The sequence below is a fragment of the Thermobia domestica genome, chromosome 5, assembly GCF_964235325.1.
Source record: "Thermobia domestica chromosome 5, izTheDome1.hap1.1, whole genome shotgun sequence".
Lineage (NCBI taxonomy): Eukaryota > Metazoa > Arthropoda > Insecta > Zygentoma > Lepismatidae > Thermobia > Thermobia domestica.
Genome location: NC_137458.1, coordinates 166753331 through 166764393, shown reverse-complemented (window position 1 = coordinate 166764393; position 11063 = coordinate 166753331). Strand labels below are relative to the sequence as shown.

The window sequence follows — 11063 nt, the reverse complement described above, 5'->3', positions numbered from 1 at the left end:
GCCCCAGTGACTTTCATGTGTTTGGACCACTCAAAGAAGCGATGGGAGACAAGCATTTCAACAGTGATGAAGAGGTGAAAAATTTAGTGACCCGTGGCTATAATCTCAACCAAAAGAATTCTTCTAACGTGATATCCATGCACTTCCGAAGCGACCGAATATCTGAATTCAACGTCAAGGGAACTAAAATAAGAGGTAAGATTTCCTTTTCATTGTTACATTCTAAAATGTATTGCACTTCTAAGGGTTTCATTTGATCCTCCATGTATAAACCCAAGAACTGTTTTTGCTCATCGATAACAATTTTTTCTTGCATGTAGATTTTTTTAAAGTCCCACGATTATGATGTATAATAATAGTGGAATAAATAAAGAAAGCGGAAGAGAACAGGAGAACTCCGAGAAAACTCATGTACACGGCGTTTGTCCACCAGAAAGTCCAGTTGACTCGGGCTGGGATCAAATCAGACATTCCATACATCAGAGCTGAGCGCTTCATCACTGAGTCACCAGGGCTCTGTCTTGCAATATACATCACTGCAGAAAAAAAAAATGATTAATTTATCATCTCTCTTTCAGCCGAGAAGCTATATGAGATGGGATCTAATGTTTAAAGTGAGATTGTACCCTACCGGAGGTTGAACCCGGGACCACGCACAGAAAGCAAGCGCGTTAGCGGCAAAGGAGACACCGTTGTGGAGAGGAATTAGAGAAACCTGGTGATGAAAGTGTATTTTTGTGGAGGAAATGGTTTCAAGTTTCTTACTTGCTCAGCATTTTCTTTTGTCTAAAATGCTAGACTACTTGTGTTGGGAATCAATCTATCTGGGTTGGACGTACAGTATTTAAAATTTACTTTTATTAAAATGTGGCTGGCAAATCTCAAGGCTGTTCATTACGTGATGACTTGAGAGCCCAACTAGTTTTTGTCTTAAAATTGCAAGTCTATTAGCGGAGCAGAAGTTCACGCGTCATCTCTTCCTTGAGGCAGCCGAAACTGGTTTTCCTGATTCACATTGTTGACAAATTGTTTATAGCCTTTGCCGGAAGGAAGTGGTTTTGTTGTTCTGGGGCACAGCATGAAGTGGGTTCAACCACGTGCCTCAAAAAATTCAACTTCCTCGTCATTATCTTTTCATTCTATTTGAATGGAATCTAAATGTGGCAACGTCACGGGAGGAACCTCGGTATTTCCCCAACTCCACAACCATCGGTCGTGCACAAAAACATTGCTATCCGCTTGCAGGAGTGGTAGGGTAATTCAAGCAATCAGTTCGCAGGTTGAAGTGAGGTGAATCGGTAGCGCAGAGCATCATTTGGAGCAGGCAGGTGAGTTATTGAATGAGCGCTGTGTGCTTGTGCTACTTTCAATTTATTGTGTAACTGATTGTGTTTCTGGGCCAAGCTCTTCGTGTAGTTGTTGCATTACTCTTTTAAACAAATGAAATAAAATCTTTAGTTTAATGTCCCATTATTATGCCCTTTAACTGGGGGAATGTGAATTATGACGGAAATTAATTATTATGGAAGGAGAAAATGTGGAAAGAAACGAAACAACCCAGAAAATAACCACGAACACAATAATGTCCAAGCAGCTCACATAATCTGGGATCGAACACAGGCCGGTAGCCAGCCCAAAAATGTAGGGGGCCCCGGCTAAAGTTGGGTTGGCCCGACCCAAAAATATTATAGTTCATCGCCATATTATAGTTCATTGGCAGGCCTACCGTGAAAATTTTAGGGGGCCCGCAAAAATTATGGGGGGGCGGCCCCTAGACCCCCCCTGGATACGGGCCTGATCGAACATATGACACTTGACAACAGAAATAAGCGCTCTACCATTTTTTAAAACGAATTTAATGACGAACACCAAGACAGATCAGTGGAGTCACTTGGGGATGGAATGGGAGAGCAATTGTCCTCTTGAGTTTGAGAATTATATATACTTTAATTAATTGTTTACAAATATACTAATGAAAACTCGAAACTGTTATGTCGGCGGAGAATCTTCCTGCCACCTTCAACAAAATATGAAAAGTTGCCGCTACCATACACTTCTCTGAATTATTATGTGAACAGCTCCCGAGCACAAGGAAACACAATAATAATTATCGCATCTGCAAATTACAAAGGAAATCCTCCGGAATTTCGCACGTGTTCCCTGTATAATAAATAGAAATTATGTCAGTTTCAATTGCGATCAATTGACGAACTATGGAACTTCAAGCCAATTTTTTATCATTTATAAAAGAACAGCACTTTTTAATCAACGGTCTGCACAGAAGTGGGGGGTCATGCTGCACCTTTAAATGGAGGTGTCTTGGAGAATATATCAAGAGAATTTAGGACATTCGTCATTTACTATGGGGATGGAACAGGGGCGTCGTTTAGGGGGGCAGGGAAGGACAATTGCCCCCCTGAGTTTGAGATTTATACAGATTTTATCAATAAAATAGTAGTAAATCAGTGAAAAACACGAAATTTTACTTACATTAAGGGGTCTTGCCCCACCAAGGAAAATCTGGAATGACGCTCCTGGGGTGGAACAGTGTTTCTTCCTGGCATAGCTACTTCCACAAGGAGGCCTATTCGGATTAGGCTAACCGCGTCCCATTCCGGAGCTCAGATAATATTTTATTCTTCATTTAGCAAATAAAATGCAGCACGTCACATTTTTATTTTTCCTACCTCAAAACCAAAGTTTCTGAAAGAAAGTCTGCGACATACAACCATGGTAACAGGGTTACCAACTTTTCTTATGAAAATATCGAGACGGGACAATCGATGTTGGAGCCCTAATTCCCCCACGGATATGACTACACGTTCGACGAGTCGTTGAAAACTGTAAATAATCAGCTGAATAACGCGAACCTGAATGAATGCGCACCTTATTCTTTTTAATTTTTCCACCCACTGCTCATCACTAGGTATAAGCAATATATGACACAAATTGAAACCAAAACAACTGCAATTTATTTAATATAAACAAAGTTTAGAGAGAAAAATATATAGATTTTTTAAAATTACAAACGAGTGCATAACATTGTTACGAAATTATTGACAAAAAGTATTAACTAAAATCAAGGTTTATTCTTTGGCTATCATCATAGGCCTACAACAAATTCAAACCAAAACAATTGCAATTTGTTTAACATAAACAACGTTTAAAGAGAAAACTATATAGAATGTTTGGATTTTATCACAAACAAATGTGTTCATTTAAAGAATGACTGAAAGACTTTCAATTAAACAAGTCTTTTCTTTGGCTATTACTTTTGGTAAACTTAAATAGCTGACGTGTTACGCTGGTGTTACTGCCACTGCAGTAGCAGTCGCTTTTATGTAGATGTTGCAAAAATAATATTATTAGCGTTGAATGTAATATACTATCATCATAATCAACTGGATTATCAACTGAAAACAATTAGGGAATAACTATAGAGACGAGCTGCTGACTATTTTTTCATAAATCAAATTAAAACACAAATTTGTAAAATTGATTCTACACATAAAACTGTGTGTGTAAAAGAATAAGTTATTCCTTTGTAAAAATGGGCCAGTAAAATATTAATTAGCTGAAAATCTATAAATTGGGACAATATGCGTCCCCACGAGTGTCCGGTCGGGACGCGGGACAAGTAAGTCAGAAATCGGTACAGTTCCGACAGAATCGGGACGGTTGACAACCCTGCTTGGTAAAGAGATTTATAAACATTATGTCACTGGGTAAACTATTTAATATAGAAAGACCTGTCCATGTATTCATTATTATTATGATGATGTTTTACGTGAAAAGAGATAATGCAATATTAGTGTACGAAGAATTAAAAAGAACTAACCTCAAGTAGAATTTCTCTTTACACCGGTGATGTAATAGTTATTGACATGTTGTCTTGTATCGTGATATTTCTGGTTTCCAAAGTGGAATTCGCTACCTTAATTCAAACAGTTTTGTAATTACGTCGCAATATAAAATCGATACTAAAAATTCCGTGCTGTACAGGGAATCGAACTGAGCACCACATGTGCTATATGTTTGACCATAACTAATGTATCATTTAGGTGACCAATATAATCGAAATTCTGCATACTGCATATTAGTCCTAACTACATAGTAAAGAAAAGAATAATTCTTTAACTGTTCATTCAACACTTACGCGTTATGTATTATCTATAAATGTTATAAGGCTGTAATCAGGGTTATAATGGAAATTTTCAAAAAAAAAAATAAATAAATAAATAAAATAAAATAAAATAAAATAAATAAATAAAATAAAAAATAAAGGAAGGAAAAAGATGATAAAATAAGGCAAAAAAGGAACTATTTCTCTGAACTATTAGAGCAGCTGCCCTTTAATCTAGTTGAACTGAAATTTCTAGTTTAACGTTCCATGATTGTGCTCTGTAGGCTAAACGAGACGAGCGAAATTATGAAACAATTGGTGGAATGAGAATGAGGGAAGAAAAGAAGAACCACGTGAAGATTTACAGACAGGTGATGTCCACTAACAACTTGCATGGGCAGGGATCGAACCAGGGACATTTCACACCAGAGGTGAGCACTCTACTTTTATCTGTTTGAAAAGAACTTAAACTACTCAGCTATCTCTGTACGTACTCACAAGAAATGTCATGAGTAATTTCGTCACAGTGACGTCGCGCTTTCCTGCATCGAGCTTAAAGGAATTCAAGTTCAAGAGCCAGCTATTTGCTATTATGTTTACCTTCTTCAGTTCTTCAAATTCATTTCGATAATTTTTCAGCTTTTGAAGACAGCTTTGTAGAAGTCGTACTCCTTTTGATAAATGCATATTTTTGTGTGAAGCGCGTTGGATAAAACGTTCATAGTCTGTAATATTTTGTATTGGAAGTCCATTAAGTAAACAAAAATATAAAGTGAAAGTTATAATTATCGGTAATTTCTCAGTGCTTCAGCTTCACGTTTTTCGTCAGGCTTGGAACTCAAGAGAATTATCTTATTTGAATGTCTTGAAGTCTCACTTCTAGGGAAAAACTTTGTCATACCTTGTGGCTATCTTGTTGGAGTTGAGAGTTACATTTTGGTAATCTATGATGGCCAAAAGACTGCTGTGTCTATTCTACCGCTCGATATTTTGCCCAAAATCGAATTATTATTATTATTATTATTATTATTATTATTATTATTATTATTATTATTATTATTATTATTATTATTATTATTATTATTATTATTATTATTATTATTATTATTATTTCATAATAACATGACTTGTACACACTGGCGTCTCTGGCATGTAAAATTGGGGGAGGGGGCGTCAAAGAAACTGATTTAAATGGTACTACCTAACCCACCTGTTTATTATCTTCGATTCCATTTGTAACCTTTCTGTTTACCTTCACGGACCCCCTGAGGTATATCAAGAACTCTGTTGTAATTTTCACAGCCTGAAAATTATATTCCAAATAATTGTAATTATTATTATTTATATGTTATTCTGTCGTTAGTAAATAAATTAAATTATAATAAATTATTAAATATTTTGTACTTCAAAATATTGGGGAACGCGTCCCCCTTGTCCCCTCCGCCAGAAACGCCCGTGTACGTAGCATTAAAATCTTCCGCGTTTGTTATGACAGTAACTTAAGATTTAACGATGATATGCGTTATAATAATAATAAATATGAATACCCTATATTTACTTTCTTTATTATCAAGAATGCTTTCTTGAATACAAAATTTAATGTAAATAAATGTGCTGAGTCACGGGTGGTCCATTCATCTTATGAGCCTCTGGAGTTCATCCGTGGTTAAGCGGTTAGCGCACGCGCCTTTGGCGTGGGAGGCCCGGCTTCGATGCCCGGCGGGAGCTCATGTTGTTCGGATTCCACGTTAATCAGTAGGTCCACGTCTCACATAGCCTCGCTGCTGAAAAGGGACGTTAAACTTAAAATCAACTCAACTCTTGTGAGCCTCTGGCCTTTTGCCAGTCCAGCCACCTTGTTATGTCCTTGCTCGGATTCGTCACCGACATTTACTATGTAGATGTTATATAAACGATCTAGGTCTGAACTGTACGATAATCGTCATGAAAAATACAAAATTAAAATGCCCAAAAGAATGTCTGACAGTCCGACGGTTGAGAAATTCGGGTAGGGCCTAATTTACCGATATAGTGATCTTGCTTCACAGTTGAACACAGTTTTCCTTCGTTTGATTTTTAACCGACTGCAACAACAACAAAGCAGGGTGTTTTCAATTTCGACTTGTCTGTGTCAAACCAAATACTACATATTACTATCTGATAAAAATTTTATAGTTTCAAAGATAATTTTATAGAGAACTAATTTGTTCTACTTGGTACAGACTTGGCAAAACTTAATCAACATTATATATGCATTTACAATATAATAATAGATATTTAGGTCAGGGGCGTCATTTCAGACTTCACTTGACGGGGGCAAGAGCACCACAGACATAAGACTTTCACGTTTTGTACTAGAATATTAGTAGTCAATTTATTAAAGTATATGTATTCCTCAAACTCTTGGAGGAGGCAATTGCCCCCTCCTACCCCCCTAAATGACGCCCCTGATTTAGGTACGTAAGTTTATACAGTCATTTCTTTATAATAAACCAGCTGAAATGCCTGTTTGTCGCATAGAAAGAATTGTTTTATGGAAAAATACTTGAAAGATAATACACCGTGAGCATTAAGTCCTGCCCTGATTATAAAAATTTATTACGGAATAACCGTTGAACAGAATAATATAAATTCTGGTCCGTTACATAGGTTAGTATTACAAGTTCTTTTAAAGACCAATAGATGGTACTAGTGCTACCCAAGAGTGACGCAGTACGTTACTTGGCACCAGTGATGCCAATTTAGCCTACTTTTGGCTAAATCTAGCTTATTTGGAGGGACATTTAGCCATACTAATCTACGAAATGCTTATAGCCTTAAATATAGCTTATTTTATGAAACTCTTTTGCATTTTTGGCTGTTTTATTAGCCGTTAAATTAATAAAAATACTTTTTCTTTGAGATTAAAGTGTATTTTTTAAAAATTAGCCTATTTGTCATTATATATAATCCTAATTTCTCTAGACAGAGGGTGTCTTATTACGCAAGAGACACTTGTTTTTCATTTTTCTTCTTTCTCCCCACCCACAGATTTACAACTACTCAATACTTATCGATTCAGAAAGAACTTTAATGTCGCTCTCATAATGGCTCCGTTTGCTACTTTTCAATTATTTTAATTTTCGAATTTCATTACAAGAATGAAAGATTTCTAATACAAATTTAGTAAACTGTTTGGTTCTTCACGCCACAGAAATTGCTTTTGTTTATTAAAGGAAATAAATATAAATAGGATATCTAATTAACTTGAAATCTCTCAATGCAATCATGATGATTCATGTGGTGTACGGAAAAATAATAAGTGTTTGTAAGGACTATGATATGACGAAAGATTCTTGCGTTCGCAGGATCAGTTGTATAAATTAAACAAAAAGTCTGGACGTTAAGCTACAAAACGGTTTTCCATTTTTCTTTCCCCAATTGTAATTAACTTTGTCGTTAGTGGGTCATCCTCAAGACTTACGGTTTCGGCACTCTATTACTGTTTCTAAAACAATAACCCAGAGGTTTCTAAGCAAAGAAAGACGACTCGAGCTGGAATTCAAGTACTAATTGAAAGTAAAAATTGCTTGTTTTTTATTTTCAGTTTCATATTTTGAGGTTATGGGTGGGCAAAGTATAGTCACTATTAAATACTCGTATGTCGAATGCAAATGCTACTAAAATAGTTATGCGTAAATTGAGGTAAATTCATCACAACATTTTCGATAAGTAAAAGAAATGTGGGTGGGCCCATCTTTGCTTTTGGGGAGAGGGGTTCCTCCTCTAATTTCGCCTATAGTTGGGAGCGTTAATATATTTTTCCTTTCTTGCCAACGCCCTAACATCCACGTCAGGAGACGCCACTGCCTACTTTACAAATTAGCATGTCATTTTGTCTTGGAAGAGCCCAAAAATGTTATGGTTTTGAACTCATCGAAGGTAATCGAATGGGTTGCTTCTAATAAAGTAGCACATTGTAAGAGTATTTTAGTGTGAAGAATATGTACCGTCTGCTCTTATTGATCTTTCTCGCAGTTTCATCGCGTGCTATCGTTGTGTGGGGTTCTAGATTCAAACCCTAAGGAAGGGAAGTACAAAACTTTGGGTACTTAACAGAGTAATACTTCCGACCCTGCTTTCATAGTAAATCCTGGGGCATCATTAAGGGGGCAGGGAGGGGCAATTGCCCCCTTGAGTTTGAGATTTATGTAGATTTTATCAATAGAATAGTAGTAAATCAGTGAAAAATGCGAAATTTTACTTACATCAAGGGGTCTTGCCTACCCCCCCCCCCCCGAAGCATAATCTGAAATGACACTCCTGAGTTGATGTAGATGTTGCATGAGGAAGTACGTGTGTAAAAAAAAGTCATGACTGCTGTGTTCTTATTGTTAGTGGCTTTAGGACTCAATGTAATCACAGAGAAGAATAAAAATATCTAATAGAATGTGGTATTGGCCTTGGAGCTTTTGAATATATCGTCTATATCCTTCCCTTCTTTCTTTTCTTTTTTCAAGTTGCTTTGTGATTGTGTTCTGATATACTTCTACAGAGCTAGGCAATTCTTTTGAAGGTGTGGGCTACTTATCTATAATGTATTTCTTAACTATCTTAACTTTTCGTAAACAACGAACTGGCATTGTTTCAGTTTTGTGAGCTGTAATAAGCCGAGAGACTGGAATACAGTTATCTCAGGAAGTTATGACGTATTTATGGTGTCCAACAATATTATTGAACGTCATTAAAGACGCTTTCTTTGAATAGCGTGCAAGCTATCAATTAAAGTGCATTGATGTTTTGTCGTTAATTTTTTGATATCACTGACTGTAGTAGCATGAAACTTGCAGTTGAAGTCAGAAACTGCAACTGGAAATGAGTCACCTTTGTGTTATTCTGTGGTTCGTATTTCTTGTCTTCAGAGTGTCTTAATATGTTTTACTCGTAAGAAACTTGTTTTTTTTTTTTTTTTTTTTTTGAAAGAATTGTGTTGTGTGAAACGTGTTGTTCTTTGTGTATTCACAATAATGAAGAAGCGCTTGCCCTTCATTAATACTGTAAGTAGTTATGTAAACATTTGCAAGTAATTGCTACAGATACTCATTTTTCTTCTACACACGAAAAGAAAAGTATAGAAAGTATTTCGCCTTTTTTCTAAATCGTCGAAAGCCAATATTAATCAATACAATCAAAAATTTAAGAATTCTGTGGTTACGTGAATGAACTCAATAATCTGCAATGCTCGTTTTTAATGGGATAAAAAAATATAAATTTGTTCTTGTCATAGCTCTTGTTTCCATTACATGTTGATGCATAGTTCAGTTTCATTAAACATCCGTTAGATGTCAGCATATTCAAATTAATATTCCACAGTGTACTGCTCCGAATGTAATCCTATTTAACAAGTTTCGAAACAGAGTACAAGTGAACAAGGGGTATAATCAGGGTGCGAAATCCCGGGGGGACGGGAGGGATTTTCCCCCACCAAAAATTTTACACTTGCATTTCCCCTCACCAAAATCTGTAAGGGGGAGGAAAATATAAGTAGGTCTATAATGAAATTTTTCAGACAAACAATAATTGTAAATGCATGCTGTTTTAAAAAACGTAGTTTATTTGTAAAAGGATCAGGTGTTTAACTTTTTCGGTTGTTCGGTTGTTGACGAGATGAAGACTTTTATTTTCTAACGTACCAGTTGCATGCAAAATTGGTAAAATTTCTCAAACAAACAGATTGTTTTTCAATTTCAGTGGACGAACCTACAAACAGGTTTGCGGAGAAGCACTTGCTTTTATATAAACATATGTGGACGAAGAAAATAAACCTTGTTGTCGTTTTTATAAATTAGTGCCTGTAGAAAATACCGATGCAAAATCCCTTGAAGAGAAAATTATTCAAGCATTTCCCGAAGATGGCATAGATATTTTTAATCTTAAAGAAAAACTTGTTGGATTTAGTTCGGATGGGGATGCAGTGTTTACTGGAAACGAAGATGTTGCTGCTCAAATTAGAAGAAATGTCAACCCGTGCCTAATTAGCGTACACTGCATGGCACATCGAGTTGATTTTGTTTCTGAAAGAGTTTTTGGTGTTGTGAATGCTGTTCACAACTTTGAATGTTTGTTAGGCTAACTTTACAAGGTTTTCAGTAAGTCATCTACATCTGCAACACTTAAAAGTATCGCGACAGTCACAGATGCCTCAGGACTTCTGAAAATCAAAAGATTGTTTCACATTCGTTGGATTTCAAATGAGAAGGATGCGTTATTGGCAGTCTTTACATGCTTTTCTTGTATAATGCAATTCCTACTTTTGGAGTATGAAAATACTGACCATTTCAACAGAGACAGTTTTAAACTGAGTGGTATTTACCAAAAAAAAAAAACTGTCGGGGGAAAAGGACCTTCTATTGCTCGGTTTTCTTCTAGATATTGCGTCCATTCTGTCTAATATTAGTAAAACGATGCAACAATGAAATAGAGAAAAATTGACCCTACAATCCAAGCTCTGAGAGAAATGCGTATGAAAGATGATGTCTACCAAAGTCTTTGTAAAGATAAGTATTTAGTGCACTGCAGACAAGCATCTGATACAGGGAGTGATGATAGTGAGTTTGATCAAATAAGGGGGCAGGTAATCCAGGGTTTAATAGACGAAGTGGAAAGAAGTTTTCCTTTTAATGATGTGCTAAAGTGCTTTTCAATGTTTGAAAATAAAGATCGTAATAGCCTGAGTGGTTTATACGGTAACGTAGACGTATATAAAGCAGCTTAATTGTTTGGATTGAATCTTCATACTGCAGCGTCAGAATGATTTGATTTGATTTAGTTTAACGTCCCACGGTTATGCCTGCTATGCTAAAGGAGACGCGGACCTACTGATTATAATGGAATCCGAATCACTTTGGTCGTTCAACTGCACCTCACCGTGAAACCAGGGACCACGCTAACTGAAGTCAAG

At 36.3% G+C, this 11063-nt stretch overlaps 1 protein-coding gene across 3 annotated transcripts in view; it reads left to right on the top strand.

Moving 5' to 3' along the window:
• Positions 1 to 1142: 1142 nt before the first annotated feature.
• Positions 1143 to 11063, top strand: part of LOC145686252 (iripin-4-like) — a 103445-nt gene continuing 93524 nt past the window's right edge. Inside the window, exon 1 of one of the 3 annotated variants that reach the window (XM_081759365.1) lies at positions 1143 to 1328. Coding sequence is in view for 2 of the 3 variants with exons in the window: in XM_081759363.1 (XP_081615489.1) it covers positions 4517 to 4554 (38 nt within the window). In the remaining variant the exon portion in view is untranslated. Of the gene's footprint in view, positions 1329 to 4462; positions 4555 to 8855; positions 9004 to 11063 lie in introns of those variants that run through there. The other 2 variants (XM_081759363.1, XM_081759364.1) reach the window with 2 other exon arrangements.